Source organism: Mauremys reevesii, linkage group 23 (assembly GCF_016161935.1).
Source record: "Mauremys reevesii isolate NIE-2019 linkage group 23, ASM1616193v1, whole genome shotgun sequence".
Taxonomy (NCBI): domain Eukaryota; kingdom Metazoa; phylum Chordata; order Testudines; family Geoemydidae; genus Mauremys; species Mauremys reevesii.
This window is the reverse complement of record NC_052645.1, coordinates 16,740,810-16,760,828: the sequence shown is the minus strand read 5'-3', so window position 1 is coordinate 16,760,828 and position 20,019 is coordinate 16,740,810. Positions and strand designations below refer to the sequence as shown.

At 47.1% G+C, this 20,019-nt stretch overlaps 1 protein-coding gene across 3 annotated transcripts in view; it reads left to right on the top strand.

Moving 5' to 3' along the window:
• Nucleotides 1–16,482, top strand: part of RNF19B (ring finger protein 19B) — a 33,889-nt gene extending 17,407 nt beyond the window's left edge. For 2 of the 3 annotated variants that reach the window (XM_039511788.1, XM_039511787.1), the window contains 8 exons: nucleotides 7,735–7,940; nucleotides 9,804–9,948; nucleotides 10,344–10,506; nucleotides 11,576–11,690; nucleotides 12,319–12,459; nucleotides 13,655–13,862; nucleotides 14,744–14,875; nucleotides 15,903–16,482. In XM_039511788.1, coding sequence (XP_039367722.1) covers nucleotides 7,735–7,940; nucleotides 9,804–9,948; nucleotides 10,344–10,506; nucleotides 11,576–11,690; nucleotides 12,319–12,459; nucleotides 13,655–13,862; nucleotides 14,744–14,875; nucleotides 15,903–16,341 — 1,549 coding nt within the window. In that variant the 3' untranslated portion in view covers nucleotides 16,342–16,482. The remainder of the gene's footprint in view (nucleotides 1–7,734; nucleotides 7,941–9,803; nucleotides 9,949–10,343; nucleotides 10,507–11,575; nucleotides 11,691–12,318; nucleotides 12,460–13,654; nucleotides 13,863–14,743; nucleotides 14,876–15,902) is intronic. The other variant, XM_039511786.1, reaches the window with a different exon arrangement.
• The last annotated feature ends 3,537 nt before the right edge of the window (nucleotides 16,483–20,019 follow it).

Here is a 20,019-nt window from a genome sequence, read left to right as displayed (position 1 = left end):
GTCTTGCCTGGGGAACACTGGGTCTGGCACCCCCTTCTTTGGGGGGGGGCTGGTGTGTGTGTGTGGGGGGGGTCTGACCTTGGTAGAACCCTGAGGATAGTGAGTCTGACCTAGGGGGGAAACAAGGGATCTGTTCCCGGGACAGGGGGATGAACTGTAGGAGAAGTTCAAAGTTGTCTCTAACTTGAGAGGGATGGGATCCTGCCTTCCCTTTCGCCTGGCATCCTGAACGGGAAGGCTCTGACCTGCTATGGACAATGGAGGTTGCCTTGACTCTGTTGGAAGGTGGGTTCCCCTACTCTTAGGAGTTGCCGAAGGGAATCCCCACTGCCCCTTTTGAACGGGTGGGGATATAGGATTGTCTTGAGTTTGGTGTGGCTCGGCCAGACTGTTGTCTTGGGAAGGTGGGAAGGGACCCTGGGCTTTTAACTGGGACTTCTGCAGGAAAAATTGTGAAGCTGATCCAGAAAAATCCCTATATATTTTTTTCTAATAATGCTGTTAGTAAAGGTAGTGGTCTGGTAACACATTTCCATTTTCTTCAGGGCCATTCATTATAAGTTGCTTGGGAAGGAAGGGGCATACAGATTTGCTTATGTGTAGGGTTTTTTTAAAGGACCCAGTAAGAAACAACCAAGTTGTAAGACCACAGCACAGGAGATGTGCCAGTCATTGTAGACTAAAGGTGCCTAACTGCTGAGCTCTCTTCATAAATAATTGGGAGTATGGGGGTCAGACTATAAAACTGTCATGTTATGACTTTGAGCTAGGGCGAGTCACTTGCTCTTTCTTTGCCTCAGCTTCTGTTTTTAAAATAAGGATCGTACTGTTTACCTACCCAGCGTAAGTCTTTAGATGAAAAGCTCCATATGAGTTTTTTTTTTAATATTTAGTATTACAGTGACACATAGGACTGTTTCTTTTGTTATAAGCCTATTCATCCCCCTAGAAGCACACCTTTGTAAAGAAAGGAGCATAGTCTAGTGCAGGGGTGGCCAACCTGAGCATGAGCCAGAATTTACCAGTGTACATTGCCAAAGAGCCAAATTAATATGTCAGCAGCCCCCATCAGCTCCCCCCCCACACACACACTCCCAGAGTCTCCCACCCACCGGCAGCTCTGCCAATCAGCACTTCCCCCTCCCTTCCCACATCTCCCAATCACCTGTTTTGTAGGGTGCAGGAGGCTCTGGGGGAAAAGGGGAGGAGCGAGAGCATGGCAGGCTCAGGGAAGGGGGCTGGAAGGGGGGGGGAGTGGAGGCAGGGCCTGTGGCTGTGCCAGGGTCTGAGCAGTGAGCCAGCCCCTGCACATTGGAAAGTTGGTGCCTGTAGCTCCAGCCCCTGAGTCAGTGCCTATACCAGGAGCCTCATATTAACTTCTGGAGAGCCACAGGTTGGCCACCTCTGGTCTAGTGGCTTAAATGATTTTTTTCTGTCTCCGCCAATGACTTGGTCTGTGCCCTAGATCACGTCACTTAATCTCTCTTTAGCTAGCTGGGAACTAGACCTATGTATACTTGACCCGGGGTGGGGGTTTGCGTCTTAATACATGTTCAAAAACGTACTTTAAGATTTTTACTAAGTATTAAGTTAAATCAGCCCCCATCATGCCAGAATCCGCTTCCTGCCCATACTTTTCCATGTCTTGCAGATACCTAGACATTTTCTTATGGATTCAGGTGGATAGGTTTTAGTTTGTGTAGGAGGCTAATAACTGGTTATTAGACAGTGCTTCCTCACTATAAAGCTGATGTTACAAACCAAGGGATTTGAGACCATGGGTTGTGGGAGCATGGAACAGTTAGATATGAAGTGCCACTTTTCCAGAGAATGTTTCAGAATGAATTCCTAGGGGTTAGTTGTGATCACATCCTCATTTCTCTAATTTAAAAGCAAGCTTTATTCTGAAATAATGGGAAGTATGGGGTTTCCCCTACTATGTGTGCTGCTGAGAGCTAAAATAGAGTTGGTGAGCTATAGAAATTCTTTCCACACCTGCAGGAGGAACTGTAAATTCTGGTTTTCCTCAATGAGGGAAATCTTTACCAAGCTGATACCAGGGTGTTGAAGCACAGTGGTGGAGGAATAATGTTGAATCATATTGACTCATTCATCAGTTGCTTAAATGAGGAACTGTCTAACTCTGGCCAAAACTCAGTCCATCCAAACATGGTGACTTTCTAATTAGCATATTGTTGCTTTCATTTTCTCTTCTCTTTTTCTTTAAACTAGGCTTATCTAGGTTTCTGATATAGCATAAGCACAGGCTTGTTGGTAGAGGGGATTCTGTGTTTTATCTATCCAAGAATGCAGCAGAAACAAGCAGAAGGCTTAAAAATACAATCCCAGCTAGTGGGAATGTTATGGGAAGTTTTGTCCTCAGAGCAAAGGTGGCAAGATTCCTAAGATCTAATCACAGCTTTGTTACAAACTCTGTAGGCAAATTGCTTAACCTCTGTGTCTCAGGTTACATGGGTGCTTGTTACGTGGTTGCTGTGCAAGGATTTATTTACTATTAAAACTTGTTCCTTGGGGGCTCAAGGTTAAATTAGCTTAAAACAATCAAGGTTTTTGATATTGCTGTTTAGGGTGACTCGTAGGCATTGGGGACCACATCAAGGAGGTAGATCAGATCATACTCCTGACATAGTAATGCCCTTGGAATCTGCCTTGCTGGCTAAAATGGCCATCTACGCAGCCAGGGAGAGGCGGTTGGCCAATGGAGACTCCTGTGACTGTGGGGCTTGTTTCCGATCCTCTGTCTGTTCACGCATCCGGGCAGAGTTCCTCTGGGCGGCGTCCACTGGCTCCCTTGACACCTTCGAGGAGCAGTGGGCGCTGTCCGGGGTTCTCTGCTCGGTGTCCCCGTCAGGCTCTTTTCTTATGACCCTTTGACCGCACTCCTGTCCCTGTTCTTTTATTAGTTGTCCCCCGAAATCAGTTGGGTTTTTGAAGTCCTGTAGATCCTCCCCTTAGGCTGGGGTGGGGGGTGGGGATCCTTTAGCATTGGGCGGGCTTCCGCCTGCCCAGTTCCCAGAAACCCAATAGGTACTCAGCTAGAGAAAATGTAGTTACCACTTGCTGAGTTTTCTGTTTTACTGATGTGATGTTTATCGGAGTATTTGGTTTAAAATGTAAACACACCAAAGCCAATTGAGACTGCCTGGCCATGAGAAGATGTCTCCCGCATCATTACTTTTTCACTAGTAGTTTAAAGTGTATACCTAATACAGTTGCGGCTAGGGCAGGCTTCTGAAGGCTAGTGTAACATTGATTTTTGTTGCACAAACAGTTGATGCCATCTGGCTGCCCTTGCCCAGTGAGCTAACAGTTTGTACATAGGCAGCTTACAAAAGGTTTCAAAATAAACTATACAGTTGATATCCCCTCCCCTTCCTCTTAGAAACCAGCAAGCTGGAATGTGTCACTTTGTGAAACTCTACCAGTAGACAGGGCATCCCTGCCATCTTCATTGTTAGTGACACTTTAACAAAGGCTGTCAGAATCAGTCCCGATGTGGGAAGAGAGGTTATTTACCCTAAACTCATTCTTCCTGGCAGGCTTGTCTAGTCGTCCTTGTGTAAAGCCAGGAATACCAGTTATTTTCAGTGCCTGGATAGATGGTTCACTTTCCTGTGGTACTGGTGGCTGAGCTTGAATGGCTAGTATGAAGGACTGGTGAGCAGACTTGTTCTCAGAAGTTCTGATGAATGTCCTGCCCTCTCCTTACCACATCACACCCCATTCAGGAGTGTGGAGCGTTTGATTCTTGTTTCTCTCCAGCCATGCATGCAGTTTTGAGAATAAATGTGCCAAGAGTCTACTGGACAGATGTGTTCCAAAACACAAGCCATGTGGCATGCAGCATCCTGACTGGCACGCCTCTGCATCCCACCCATGCCAAACAACTTCATAAGTGAGCAAGCTTAGCTATGCTGTCTAGAGAGGTGAAATATAGATGTGACATTAGAATCTGTTTCCATGGCAATGCTGGTCTTTTGGCGCACCATCAGCTCTTCAGACAAATACAGATTTTTGTCCGCCCATTGCAATCAGCTGGTGCTGCTGTCTGGTATATGTCTCACTATATCTCTACTAAAGGCTTAGGGAAACAACTGAACTAAGTGAAGGAGGCTGAACTTGATTGTGGTAAGGCAAGCTCTCCCACAGAGCAAATGGAGGAGGCAGGCATCTTGGTGGCTGAGAGAGAGTAGGCTAGGAGCAGCACTCTATAGTAATATTGGGGTTTAAGGTAGAGGCTTGCAGCCACACCTGGGATGTGGAAAGGTCAGGATACTCTTTGTCACTCCAACAGCTGTCGTTATACCTGGAAGTGACTAATTGTTGAACTGCAGGAATGTGTCAAGAACAATGCACACATGTTAACCATTCAGACCCTGCAGTGCTCGGTGTAGCCGGATGCCGTCCGTGTGCTGGATAGAGCTTTTGATCAGCCTCTTTAGCTGGACTTAAAAAATAAGAATTCACACCCTGATTTTTATTTTTTAAGAGGCTAAAAAGCATGTAGTTCACTCCACCCCAGTAGAGGTGCTGTTAGTTGCTATTTTAACTTTGGGACTAAAAATTCAGTGCTTAGTAACTGTTCTGGGGTTTTGGTGTTTGTGTTTTTTGTTAAGAAAACAGTACTGTCTGAGATGGCCAGAAAAGCTTCAGAATTCTCTACTGCAGGGTCAGTTCGGTACATGGCAAGGCTTCTTAATGTAGCATGTTGAGGTCTCCTGGCCTTCCTGGTAATATAGTTGCTAGGCCTCAAAATGGCTATAACAGCTGGCATCAAAGTGTTTTCTTTAGAAGCTGTTAATGTCCTACTCTTGAATGTGTCTCCCTGCTAAGGAGTTCGCTGTAGCCTACTGGTAGGAGGTAAGGATGTGTGGGTAAGATCCCTCTGACAAAATGTTCAGTAATCAAATATAGCTTGAGTTAATCTTTCCTAGATTGCTTGCATCCTCTCCCTCATCTAGTATTGGTCTTGAATGCTAGATACAGTAGCTGTTTGCACATGGAGGCCCTACAGTCGTGTCTTTCAGTTCCTGATTGTCAGCAGGGAGGCATTGTTTGTCTTTAACAGTTAGGCTGCACCCAGGCAGGGTCAAGTTGCTCAAACTCCCACGGGATATGAATCATTGTGGTATGACACATTCAGCAATTCTCACACTGCTGCTTCAGAAGTTGCAATGCAACTTGAATTCCACAGGCTCCAAAAATAAACCAATGATGTGAGAAAATACCTCCACTTCTAACACAAATACTGCAGAAAACACAATAAGTCACCCTGACTTCTGTCAGTGTCACAAGTCAGTTTCCTTAGAGCAGTGCTCTGTGTACTCCATTTGGAGCTCATCCATGTGAGCTTCCTTGTAAATGTGCCAGCTAAATCTCCACATTACCAGCTCAAACACATGGTGATCTCCCCCCATGCTCCCCTCTTCTTCTTCTAGTTCTTTCTGTAACTGGTTAATTTAAGACTGACCTGTGAGAAAAGCCTCAGAAAGCCAAAGCATCCTTTCAGTTGTAGTTCCTGCTAAATTGGGAGGATATAAGTGGAGGACTGTTCTGCATAAACACTTCCTCTAGAGGTCACCCAGAGCTCCCTTCCTGAAATAGCTGCAGCTCTAAACTCCTTTTGTACATTTTTTAAAGAGCCAATCAAGTTTTTATAACATGATAAAACAAAGGTACAATTTAGTTTCATTAGGTCCGTCTGGAGCTCCTCACACTTTCTGGGCTTGACTAAATGAAGCAATTAGTATAACTAGCAAATGAATGCCAGTATAAACAAATGGAAGGTAATGTGCATTGGAAGGAGCAAGCTGAGTTCGTCGTAGGTAGCAGGGTCTGAATTGGCTGTATCCACGGAAGCAACAGAACTTGTAGACTTGGAGGGCAGGTAAAGAAGTTGAAGCTGGACAAACTTAGAATAGAAATAAGGAGTAAACTTTTTAACAATTAGGTTAATTAACCATTGGAACAATTTACCAAAGGTCATGGTCGATTCTCCATCACTGGCAATTTTTAAATAAAGACTGGGAAGTTGTATGGCCTTTGGTTATACAGGAGGTCACACTGGAAGATCACAATGGTCCCTTCTGGCATTGGAATCTATAAAGAGAGATCTGTTCAGTGTGCACTAGTGGTCAGGAGAAGGCTGTCAACAGGTACAGAGAGGAACTTTAGATATGCTATTGTATAAATGGCATCCTTGCCTCATGTAGCTTAATGTTGGTCACCCAACCTCAAAACCCATATTAGAAAAGATCCTCGGAATTGGGGAAACCAAGAATTTAAAGAGAGCTTGTACAGAAAGAGCAAGCTTCCATATCGGGAGAAATAGTAAAGCTTAATTTAGAAAGGAGACAAGCAAGAGGACTTGATAGTTAGTGAACCCCAGTCAAGCATTATGATTTACCTCTCCCATAGTTAGGGCCCTACCAAAGTCATGGTTCATTTTGGTCAACTTCACAGTCATAGGATTTTTAAAATAGTAAATTTCATGATTTCAGCTATTTAAATCTGAAATTTGAGTGTTCTAATTGTAGGGGTCCTGACCCAAAAAGGAGTTGTAGGGGGAGGGTGTCACAAGCTGATTGTATTGCCAGGAGCCCAGCTGCCTCCAGCAGCAGAGCAGAAGTAAGGATGGCATGGTATGGTATTACCACCTTTACTCCTGCGCTGCTGTGTGCAGAGCTGGGCCCTCAGTCAGCAGCCACTCTTCAGCTGTCCAGCTCTGAAGGCAGCACAGAAGTAAGGGTGGCAGGGTGGTATGGTATGGTATTGCCACCCTTACTGGGTGCCTGGCCAACAGCTGCCACCCAGCTCTGAAGGCAGCGCAGACGTAAGGGTGGCAATACCACAACTGCCCTAAAATAACCTTGCAACACCCCCACTCCCTTTTGGATCAGGACCCCCATTTTGAGAAACTCTGGTCCCCCCCCTCCCCCCGGTGAAATCTGTATAATATAGGGTAAAAGCGCACACAAGACCAGATTTCATGGCAGGAGACCAGATTTCACTGACCATGACGCATTTTTCCTGGCCGTGAATTTGGTAGGGCGCTACCCATAGTACAAAACTGCATTAATCTCCACTGTATAAAAGTAACCATCCATTACTCACTGCTTTAGGCTACTGAAACATCTGTTTTAAATATTAAAGTGAAGAAACAGCTATGAAAGAATAGCATCTCTAATTGGACCCTAGCTAGGTTTAAAATGACATGGATAGCTGATCTTAGGCTTCAGGGCGTAAAGCTGCATCAGCTAAGGTCAAGGAGAACTTATTCTGCCTTTTGCATATCTCCATCCCTATGCGTATCCATGGTAGAATTGCTCAACTGGTCAGTTGAATTAGGGTGGTGTCTCAGACATCCACTTTAGCTATAATATGTCCCTATCTAATCAGGTAGATAATACCTTCCTCTGAGTCCTTTACAGCCAAGTCTGCAGCACCCTCATCAGGTTGATAAAGGATTTGTTGTTAAAGTAGGTGTATGTAGGCTGTAAATGTGTAAGGCTGTATTCTGAATGCATAGGAGGGAACTAGCTAGGGATCCATCTAAAATTCAACTGCCTCTGAGGTTGGGTGGCTGTGGCTATTCAGCAGCAAATCTCGGTGTTACCGAACAGATGGGCCACTGAAGTGTTCCAGTATATCGATTCCTGCATTCCGAAGATAACTTTCTGGCTTTACTAATTCTGGTATCTTTGTCCTCCTCAGTTACGCTGTTATTGCCTATGGCTGTGCCAGCTGCCCCAAGCTGACTTGTGAGAGGGAAGGCTGCCAGACTGAGTTCTGCTATCACTGCAAACAGATATGGCATCCAAACCAGACCTGCGATATGGCCCGTCAGCAAAGGGCTCAGACGCTGCGGGTACGGACGAAGCACGCCTCAGGCCTCAGTTATGGACAGGAATCTGGACCGGGTATGAATTCACAAGCTTCTCATTAGCCAGTATTAATTACGTCTGTGAAGCCAGGAAAGAGATCCACCTGTTTTGTAGTACTTCCTGCAATCAAAGTGGGGGTATTAACACCTGGCAGGGAGCACAACCACTTGGCACAGATGAAGGACACCAGCAACATTGGATCTGGTCAGCTCAGATGCTCAACACAGCTTCCCTCCCTCACCAGTATTGGAGTAAAAATATCTGGCCTGACAGGCTAGTTACACAAACTACTAATGGAATTAAAATTTGAGATTCACAGTTGCAGGGCCTAATTGCACATGGACACCTTATTCTGCATGTAGTACCTCCTGACCCATTACACATAATAAGCAGCTAATTTTTGGTCTGCTTTGATCTTTTAGATGTTCTTAAAGCTCTTGCTGATCTCAATCCCAAACAGGAAAAAAAAAGAAATTTTATTCTCTCAAAACGTGGGCTCTGTTTTGTCTGCTGCTGTGAGTTTTAGCAATACTAATACTTAACCCAGATTAGGGAATTTAGCTCCCTGCTCTGATAAGTATTAGTAATACCGTTATTTATAGGAGAGAGATGCCAAACCACATTTTGCTGGTAAAGAGCTGCACTCTAGATCAGCAAATATTCTGATTAAATAGTGCCTTTAAAAAGGAATCAGTGATTCAGAAAGTGAACTATAAGATCAGTTAATAGGTTCCTTCTCCCCCAGACAAAACATGTATCTTCTACAGGCATGCTACTCATTATAAACACATTGTTCCATTTGCACAATAGCTGGCTTCTATGTAAGGCTGTAAATGTTGTTTTAAAGGTGGCTCAGCTGTTATTCCAAACTAAAATATGCCTGAAATATACAGAGCCCTGATAATGGATGCCATAAACATTGCAACCACTGCAAGACAAAAGTCCCAACACAAACCAACAAGCAATAATCAACCTCTGATCACTACTTGCTGCCAAAGGGGATTTGTGGAAGTGAGGCCCTTAACAGAACTTAGCCATCAGCCCTGGGGAGATCAACTCCAGAGAGAGAGGTGCCCTCTGACTAGTATAAGTTTATCTCAGAGCAGCTGAGTCCCAGACTGTTCAGGGCTTTAAAGATTGCTACCAGCACAATGAACTGTATGAGGAACCATTGCATAACTTTGTTCACAGATGACATTTTAGAATGACTTATTTTGTAAATGGCTATAAAGGGGCATCTGTCCATCTCCTTGTTGTGCAGTAACTGGTGGATGCTAATCCCTTTAAATGACTAAGTACCCAACTGCAAGCACAGATTAGATACTTACCCACCAATACACTAAGATTTTCATCTGTAATCACAGATACAGTTTACACCCACAAAGAGGAGTATGCCTTTCAAAAGCGTGGAGTCACAATTTCGGTGCTGTCTTGTCCTCCAGGTAGAAGAATATAGAGAACACCCTTGGCCCTTAAATCATGTTAGTGGTGCAGTTTAAAAATGGCTGATGCTCTTGGCTGGCTAGCGTGGGGCAGGCACAAATCTTTCATAACAGCCTCTTTTTATGATGTAGAAAACACTCTTTAAAATGCTGATCTACATGGTGTATGCTGGCCAGACAAACAATGCTAACTTGTTTTAGTGGAATTAAGTGCCAGTGTAGAGGTGGTTCCCCACCTTTATCCTGTAGCACTGAAGGATGTAATCAGAACCAGACACCTTTGCTTTATCTCTTTGATTAAGGAGAATAATGATCTGTTAGCCTAGATGGACAGAATTTGACATGCATTGTCATCTTGAGCCCACCCTCCCCAAACAAAAGAACCCCAGTAAATTCCTCAAGATGGCTAAGGTGTACAGAATCTGACTTGATCCCTTCCTTTCCTTCCTCCCCAAAGCCGATGACATCAAGCCATGTCCACGTTGCAGTGCTTACATTATCAAGATGAATGATGGGAGCTGTAATCACATGACTTGCGCAGTGTGTGGCTGTGAATTCTGCTGGCTGTGTATGAAGGAGATCTCAGATCTGCATTACCTCAGGTGAGATGGGGAGCAGAATCCTCTGGGCCTCCTGTTAGAGTATGTTTGTTTATATTTTTGTGTTTAATGTATTTTAATTTCTCCAGCTCCTTACAAATGTACCCCCCACAAACACATTCCTGATCACCTGGAATAAGGTGAAGCTCTGAGTTTCCTCACAACAGCAGTGCACAGTGGTCTTTCCTGACTGTGGTTGGCCCCCACTGATGGAACAGTGTGGGGAAGCTCTTAATGGGATGAATGTTCAGTGTAGTCCCCTTCACACTGTGGGGTCATCCATTCTTGAGGGTCAACAGGCTCCTTCTCCCCAGATCCATTCTTGCACAGTATCCACTCAGTTCCCACGAGTCATATTTTTATGTGGCTATTGAAAAGACAACTTATTTCCCCTACAGTCCCTCTGGCTGCACGTTCTGGGGCAAGAAGCCGTGGAGTCGCAAGAAGAAAATTCTCTGGCAGCTGGGCACATTGATTGGTGCCCCTGTAGGCATTTCCCTCATTGCTGGCATTGCCATTCCTGCCATGGTCATTGGCATCCCAGTGTACGTTGGGAGAAAGGTAAGCATGGTGGGCTGGAGATCTTAACTAATGGAATGGGCAGATTGAAACATTCTCTCTTGGGAATCCTAGGTGTTTTTCAAGGACGTTAGGCTAATGGCGAGTGTGGGATCTTTCCATACAGCTGCCGGAAACCCAGCTGGCTTAGGCCAACTGGAGATCACTATTTCTTGGGTTTTATACCTAGTGAGTGTGGAAAGTGTGTTGGCTTGACAGCCCTGGAGACTGAAGTTCTCTGTCAAACGAGCATGTGTCTCATGGGCACTGACAGTGCAAGGTTCACATTGCTCTGCCAGTATGCCTCCACCTTGAACCCAGCGCATCCCCATAGAGAGGGGAACCGTGTATATCTAATTCTTGGCCACTGTGGTGGCTCTTGTGCCTTGGGCTTGTCCAATAATAACTGAACCCTGATCCCTCACCTCACACAAGTTATCAAGCAGTTCTGATGGTAATGACTGTCTACCAGTCTGTCCTGGATTTGTACCAGTGACTAGAGGTCAGAGGCTTCACGTTCCCTGAGTCATCCAGTCCCTTTGCCTGCCTCTATTGGTGGACAAACATGAGGTGAAGAGGGAGACGGTTCTATTGCAGCATTGTATCTTCTGCTTGTCCTTACCCTTGAACAGACGCACTGGCTACATCTGATTGAGGAGGCCTGTGGGTGGGATGGAGGTACATAAGAATCACCATACTGGGTGAAACCAATGGCCCATCTAGTCCAGTATCTTGTCTTCATCAGTGGCCAATGCCAGATGCTTCAAAGGGAATGAACAGAACGGCAATTTTTGTAGTGATCCGTCCCATTGTCCAGTCCCAGCCTCTGGAAGTCAGGGGCTTAGGAAAATCCAGAGCATGAGGTTGCACAACTGACCATCTTGACTAATGGCCATTGTAGCCATTGATGGACCTATCCTCCATCAGTGGCTATTATGGGTGATTTTAAGGGTCATGTGATTGGCATGTATGGCAAAGTTGTATGGTCATGAGCGTATTAGTTTCTCATGCTAGTGGATGCTCAGTGGCCAGGCTGTCCATTTTCTCACCTGGTGTTTCCTGCTGTCCCCAGATCCACAGCCGTTATGAGGGAAAGAAAACCTCTAAGCACAGGAGGAACTTGGCCATCACCGGTGGGGTCACCTTATCTGTCATTGCATCCCCAGTTATTGCTGCTGTCAGTGTTGGTAAGTAGACAAGGCCAATTTTCCTCATGGTCAGTCATTATTCATAGCTCTGCTCCTCGTTTGTCGCTCCTCTACTATTCTGACAGATATTGGGCAGGAGTAACCAAAGGGTAGCCCACAAACTCCTACAATATACCTGTTGGTGGCTTCCCCACTTACCTAACATGCTGTCTGCAGAGGCTGCAGGTCCTGGTATCTGTGGCTCAAGACTGAGCACTGTGTAGAATGCTCCCTGTAGTGTTAGTACCCACAGTTCTGCCAAAGAAACTGGTTTTTATGCAAGTTTGATGTGCTGGCAAGCTGCCGCTGCAACCCTCATGGAGTCAACGTAGTCTTGGGACAGAGCCAAAGAACGGTATTGTTCCGCTGCAGGGTTCCTAGGGGTTATAATGTCACTCTGTGCTGGAAGCGAGTTCACTTGTCTTGTAGTGTGATGGTCACAGCCGTTATTTGTATGAGGGTAACACCCAGGAACCCTGTCATGGACCACAACCCCATTGTGCTAGGCACTGAAAACACAGAACGAACACAGGGGTCCCTGCCTCCAGAGAGTTCATGCTGCCTATCTGGCATGCCTCAGTCCCATTGTCATCTGAGTCCTGTTGACCCACTGTGTCCTCTGTTGCAGGTATTGGAGTCCCCATCATGCTGGCCTATGTCTATGGTGTTGTGCCAATTTCTCTCTGCCGAGGAGGTGGCTGTGGAGTCAGCACAGCCAATGGGAAGGGAGTGAAAATAGAGTTTGACGAAGATGATGGACCCATTACAGGTAATGAATAACTTTTTACTGTCTGTGTAGTCTGAAGGGCTGGGAGGAAACAAGCAAGGCCTCACTGTGGGACTGTCTCTTGGGATTAATTGGGATGGAAAAGCAGCCCTTTTCAGCATGTCAAGATTTCTAGCTTTCACTTCCGTGCCACTGTTTCAAGGCCAACCCTTCAGTGTACACCCTGCACTTTTAACACAAAGCTTGTGCGGGAAGCACCATAGTGCCTTTTCCTGGGAGATCCCCAGCCCTTTTTCCTGTTGGAGAATGAATCTGAGATTGGTATTGGAAGTGTTGCTCTTTGACGTATAACCTAAACCCAGGGGTGGGCAAACTTTTTGGCCCGAGGGCTACATCTGGGAATAGAAATTGTATGGCGGGCCATGAATGCTCACAAAATTGAGGTAGGGGTGTGTGTGTGTGTGTGTGTGGAGGAGGGTTCTGATTGAGGGGTGCAGGCTCTGGGGTGGGGCCAGAAATGAGGAGTTCAGGGTGTGGGGTGCGGGCTCCAGCTGGAAGTGCAGGCTTTGGGGTGGGGATGAGGGGTTTGGGGTGCAGGAGGGTGCTCCAGGCTGGGATAGAGAGGTCTGGAGGGGGATCAGGGCTGGAGCAGGGGGTTGTGGCACGTGGGGAGGCTCAGGGGTGAAGGCTCCGGGCAGTGCTGACCTCAAGCAGCTCCCAGAAGCAGCGGCATGTCCCCTCTCCGGCTCCTATGTGGAGGTGCAGCCAGGTGGCTCTGCATGCTGCCCTGTCTGCAGGCACCGCCCCTGGAGCTTCCATTGGCTGCAGTTCCCGGCCAATGGGAGCTGCGGGGGCGGTGCTTGGGCTGGGGGCAGTGTGTGCAGAGTGGAGCCCTCTGGCTGCCCCGTGTGTAGGAGCTGGAGGGGGCCAGGCTGCGGCTTCTGGGAGCCACATGGAGCAGCCCCTGACCCTGCTCCCTAGCTGGAGCGCCGGAATGGGGCCATGCCGCTGCTTCCAGGAGCCATGTGGAGCGGCCCCCGACTCTGCTCCTCGGCTGGAGCCCGCGGGGCAAGCCCCAGACCCCACTCCCCAGAGGGAGCTTCAGGGTTGGCTTAAAATGGCTGGATCTGGCCTGCTGGTCATAGTTTGCCCATCCCTGCCTTAACCTCTAACAGGATGCTGGTGGCAGTTCCTTTACACTGTTTAATGTTCAGTGCATCTTCTTTGCCTGTCTCAGTGGCAGATGCTTGGCGAGCTCTGAAGAACCCCAGTATTGGTGAGAGCAGCATCGAGGGACTAACTAGTGTGTTGAGCACCAGTGGCAGCCCCACGGATGGGCTCAGTGTCATGCAAGGCAACTACAGTGAGACGGCCAGCTTTGCTGCCCTTTCTGGTGGTACCCTGAGCGGTGGAGTCCTCTCTGGTGGAAAGGGAAAGTACAGCAGGTAACTGAACTGACTCAGATCATGGCAGAAAAGGGGCTGAGGGGTCACAAGGGTTAGTCTGTTGTGAGGAATGGTGGGGCTTGTTAGCTCACTAGGGATCTGTTTTGATTAGTGGGTGGCACCACTGATACTTGGGATCTAATCTCAATATCACTTTTTAAACCTCTTGACCTATGGTAGAATCAGGTCCAATAAACTATGCTTCAGCTGTTTCCCAACCTTGTTCTCGCAACAGGGACCCCAAGTAAATAGCAGGCACAGCACAGTCTGGTTTGGTTATCTTTCTCCCCCAGCCTTTCTAGCTCCTTGATGGCAGGAGATAGGGTTTGGGGTTGATTTGAGGAGCAGCAGAGATGGAAGCGTATCAGAGGTATACTAGTTTGCCACATAAGGCTCTTGCAAACATCTTGCTGACCTAGCCTAGTGCTTCAACTGTTTGTTATTCCCTAAGATCACTTAGTGATCGGGACTCGGGTTATAAGGTTACGCCACAGTTTTCCTCTGAACCTGTCTCTGAGTCATTCCGGCCATGTAATTGGAGACATGCATCGAAATTATAGCCCAGAATATAATCATAGCTGTGTGCTGGATCTGGAAATCCGCCTTGCACAGGAACTGCATGAGTCATGGTTACAAACACAATCTAACTTTGATACGGAAAACAGACTGAGGAAAGGGCAGAGCCACAAATGAGGCTAACTTAAATGGTTCATCTGATTTTAAACTTCTTGGTGCAGACCTGGATTAGCACAGAAGGCCACCTGTGCGCCCGCTCCCACGTGCTAAATGACTATTGTTCCTGTAGTTTTAAGAAATGAGCTAGGCTGTTCGGTGGCCCTTGGCTGTGTTGATGACTCTGGATGTTTCCCACTTCTTCCCAGGCTGGAAGTGCAAGCAGATGTACAGAAGGAGATTTTCCCCAAGGACTCTGTCAGTCTCGGAGCAGTTAGTGACAACGCCAGCACTCGGGCTATGGCTGGCTCCATCATCAGTTCATACAACCCACAGGACAGGTACCTAAACTGTCAATGCACAAGTGTGTGGGTAATATGGGGTGTGGTAGTGGTGGGGTTTGAGGGCTGTGGAGAATGTACACGTTGGAACTTTGATCTTAATGACTGAAGGTATATTCAGACTCCTGCAAGCTTTCTTTTCCTTGGTCAGCTCAAGAAGCGTTCTCCCTTCACCTTCCTTTCCAGCTATGTTTGTAGTTCAGTATCATTCACCACCACTAGCAGAGCCTGTGTTGAGGTCCCTGGGACAGCTCTCACTTTAGTTCTTCTGTCCTGCAAACTCAGCAAAGAATCCCTTTTTCTAGCAAAGCACCACCTGTGGTTGTCTGTACTTGTCTCTGTTGGAACTCTGTGGGTGGGATGATTGTACCATCTGCATGGTGTTCATAACTGCACCACCTCTCCAGGTAGTGTCAGTGGTTCCTTCCACTATAGGGCATGATTAAAGATTGGTAATTGGAAACAATGGGATGCATACATGGGTAAACCCATTAAACATGCATGGGTTCCAGAGACTGAATACTACCTTTAGGGTTATGTATTATCATACAGTAACCTGCCAAACCAGTTGGTCATAGCACTTCCTTGCTAAGCAGTCCTCTCATGTCTGGAATTGTTGGTGTGTCACCTCTTTACTGAAGTTGCAACATATTTCCTCTAGCAAGGTCTCACTAGCTAGAAGGGAACATTTCCTTGGCTTAGTCTTGCACAGAGTAAGGCTCAGGACTGTTGGAAGCAAACTGCGTTCCCTAGAGGTTAGTGATAGGAATTTGGATCCAGGGTTGTTCCTGCCTGTGCCACAGAATCTGCCTTGGTTTCCCTAATTACAAAAGGAGAATATTCTTATGAGTGTAAATTATTGTAGTATTGCCTGTTGTGTCAGCATGGTGTGGTGAATGGCACTCCCATCATGACTGAGGCAAGTAAGCTTGCTATTGAAAAAGTACTCAAGGTAGCATGCTAATATTAATAACCCCAGACTTCTGCTGTGGCTGGTAACTAACCAAAGTGGTGCTTGTTTCTGCAGAGAGTGTAATAACATGGAGATCCAAGTGGACATAGAGGCCAAACCTAGTCACTACCAACTAGTTAGTGGCAGCAGCACAGAGGACTCTCTCCACGTCCACACCCAGATGGCAGAAAACGAGGAGGAGGAGCAGACATGCAAACACCAAAGCTGTGAGCAGAAGGACTGCATTGCCAGCAAAACCTGGGATATCACCCTGGCACAGCCTGAGAGCATACGGAGTGACCTGGAGAGCTCCGACAGCCAGTCAGATGACGTGCCAGACATTACCTCGGACGAGTGTGATTCCCCTCACCCTCAGACTGTAGCCTACCCACAGACCCCAAAAGCCAGAGGTGCTGAGAGCCCAAGTGCCCATCTGAGCCAATGTGCCCAAGAAGAAGAGCACAGGCCAGAGGAAATAGTCTCTAAACTGGAGTGCATTGAAGCCAGAGTATGAAGTTGCCTCCTCCAGAGAAGCACGCTTGCAGTCACTGCATCCTTTGTGGGGGGTTGTGTCCTTTGTTGGCTTCTGTTTGATTCTCTGGCCAGCTTCCCTGGTCTGACCCTGAGGGGAAAGATGCCATTTCTTACATGATTTTAAAAAAAAATAAAAAAAAATCCCCCACCCTCATTTTTAATTTATTGGTTCAAGCGCTCTGAGAGGTGTCTGAGTGTACATATGTATGTGTGCGCGTATACTGTGTCTCTGCAAAAATACTACTAAAGAATTGTTTTAATAAAGATTTCTGTTGTAATTCGACTTGCATCCATTTCTTCCTTGTCAGATTTAAAGAAGTAAAATCCCTGTGCTCAGTGACTCTCCACTTGTTTCTCTGCTCCTGTTGGAGCTGCTGGTGGAATTGCTGCAGTCGCTGCAGGCTTCTATACAAACAGGTGTGGTACTGTTACAAATGTTCCTGGTTTGAAACTGGGTTATGGCAGGGAGGCCTTATTCTCCCTCCACGGGTCACTTCATCTAATGTCACTGAGGAATCTAGGTAGCATGGTGTCTGTGGGGGAAGGTTGGTGTGTATTGTCTGCCCTCTAGAGGCCACTGTCTGACTTCTGGAATTGCTACTTTGGCCTAATTCTAGATGAGATTTCTGAGCCAGCACACTCTTCACCGTACCCTTATGAACTCTACTCTGTCCATGGAGGTTACTCCTGACCTACGCTTTCCAGAGTGAAGCATAGGGCTGCACTGGATAGGAGGAGCCAGTGTGCTGCGGAGGAATCGAAATCAGATACAGAACAATTGCCTGCTGTATGACAAAGCAGTGACGACTCTGCAACTTCCTGTCCTGCTTTGTGGTGGTGCTTCCCTGCTAGCAGTGCAGAGTTCTAACGCAGCCATACACACAGTCCCTCTAAACTTCATCTTCTCCCCCTCCTCAGCCAGCCAGGCGGCTACTGTTCACTGCATTTTGTAAATTCAGGAAGCTACTTAGCAAACGGAGGTTGGAGTGGGGCTAGCTGAATGCTCTCCTGGCTGAGCTTTGCTGTGAGCCAAAGGTGGCTTACTAGTGTCGCTGAGAATGGACTTACTTTCCCAGTGAGTGGAGCGAGCTGCAGAGCAAGGACTGGTGGACATGAACTTCTGATGGAAGGTTCAGGTAAGGTTTTGGTGGTGTAACTTTGGATGGGGCAATATGGAGATTGCAGCATCCACCCAGCACATCACTGTCTGCTACAAAATCCAGCTAATGCTAAAACAGGTCCATTAGTCAGTCAATGCAATACAAATTAACAGGAACCTTGCCTGACTTTCCCACCCCTGGGTTGAGCAGCTGCCCAATCAAGAGGAAGGACCTGACCCAGGGATCAGGATTTTAATAAGGAATGAAATTGCAGCTCTGGGGCTGACCCATGTTAGCAATGTACCAGTGACAACTTGCTGGAGAAATGGGGTGAGGCGAAGCAAGTACTGTATATAATACTCCAGCGCCCCCTACCAGGGTGTGCTGGGATTTGCAGTAGTGACTGCCAACTGCAATAGTTGAAAGGGAATAGCCCACACCATAAAGCAGGAATGGGGATTACAAAACCCTGACACAAGCAATATAGAAAACAGATGATGGGAAGTGCCGATCCTGTGCTCAGCTGAGGAAACTTTTCATATCCTCATTTAGTCACAACCTAGTTTAGAACATCTGTGATGACAACAGAACAGCTGAACAGTATCTTGTTTTCATGATTTTTGTAGTTGCTCCTAGTGAGGAGGATGGTTGAATGTGGCTTGGCAACATTCTGGAGAGGCACAGAGACAGTGGCAAACACCGTGATCAAGAGCAGGTAGGGGGTTTAGAGGGACCTATGCTTAGAAACAAGGTGAGGTGGGGGAGTCCCTGGATTATCCTGTAGAGTGCAGATCTTGAATCAGATTAAGGCTGTGGGGAGTGATATGGCCCTGCTTCCCAGGCTGTGTGAACAGTCTGCAGCATTTCACACCCCTAAAGTTGATATCTGGAGATGGGGGAAGCCCTGCAAGACCTGCAGATACAGAGCTAGGAATTGGGTGCGGCGGCAACAGGGATGGCACAAAGAGTAGCTGCGCAGCAGTAGCATAGAGTTGAGACCACAAGTGGTGGTGGTGAAATGTTTGGCGGCACGGACTGCATTAGAATGTGTAGCCTTGGGTGCATGACTTTGGCAATTGCTAGTGGAAAAAAAGACATGGGAGAGGACCACTTCAGTCATGAGTCTTTCACTCCTGCTCTCCTTTTGTCAGCGGGTTAGGTGGAGCTTGGGCGTCTTTTGCACAGAAGTGATCTTTGCTGGTAAGTGTTCTGCTCCTGTCCCCTTAGAGGTGCAGTGTCCTTCACCTCAATGTGCATTTCCTTCACTGTATCCAATTCTGTCACCACGAGACCATACTGTGCAGGATGGCTGCCTGGCAAGGAGGTCTCTGTAAGGCAACTCAAGTATCTGTAGTAAGGAGAAACTGAACAAAGCCTTACACAGGGCACAATGCAAGGCAAGGAGTAAGACATCCCGGATGGAGGAAAGAGTGCACAGCAGGCACTGGGCATCCGCTGCACTGGAGTAGGAGAGGCTGTAGTAACAAAATGATGGAGCAATTTCTAATGACTGAGTAGGACAAGAGATGGGCACGGAGCTCAGACTGAGAGGTGAATTATTAACAATATCTGTCTGGCTCCATGGTGGCACCTGCCTAATGCTGTAGCTGTGGAAGGATTTTGAAAATACCTTCTTAAATAGACTATGCCACTTCCGTAAGCATTCAGCTACCTCCCGAGTTCTTTCATTCACAGCCTGGCTGTGTTTCTAAGGTATGGCGATTGCGCGGGATAAAATCCTGGTCCCATTAAGTCCATGGGAGTTTTGTCAACTTAGGGCCAAGATTTCACCCATACTCTACATTTGGAGACTCGATTTCTGGTTTCTTCTCCCCGTGGGCTCTGATTGGGACTGCTTTCCACACAGCTCTTAAGTGCTGGATCTCTCTGGTGCACCCACCACTGTCACATCTAGGCACTGAGAGGCTGCAGAAACTGTAAGGAAGGTTCTGCTGTGAAATGTGAGTGCAGGCTCTCCTGGGAGTTGAAATCGCTGGGGGCTGTGCTAACCATCTGCAAGGATGGAAGGAGAAATCCACAGAACGTTAGCAGCAAAACTGCTTAAAATTGAATGAGCGAGTGACCTAAAATGCCTGGACACATCAAAACTGCCTTGTGGTTTGGAGATGTGACAATGGAACATACAATCCAACTGAGCTTGTCACCCAGCTGAGTGAGAGAGGCCTTCCCAGCTCTCCTCCAGGAGAGACCCTGTCTGCATCATGGTGTGAGATGTGCTGTGAATACCCAGCACTGAATCCCCGCAGCAGCCCTGTGTGACGGACAAGTGCGATTGTGGTTTGATTTATGGTGGGACTGAGCATGGTTATTGCTTGTGCAGGTTTTCTGTGGTCAGAGTGCAAAAGGATGGCTTGAGAGTGGCAGTTGTAGGTCCCCAGGGAGGAGTGAGATGAATTCTTGCTCATAAAAGTCAAGGAAACCATGGAAGAGCCCTCCTAGCAACGCTGTTGCTAGCATGACTTCAGCTGTAAGATGCATGGGGGAGCCTTAAAGCCAGCACTTCCTGAAGAATGTTTAGTGGTTGCATCTTCAGCATG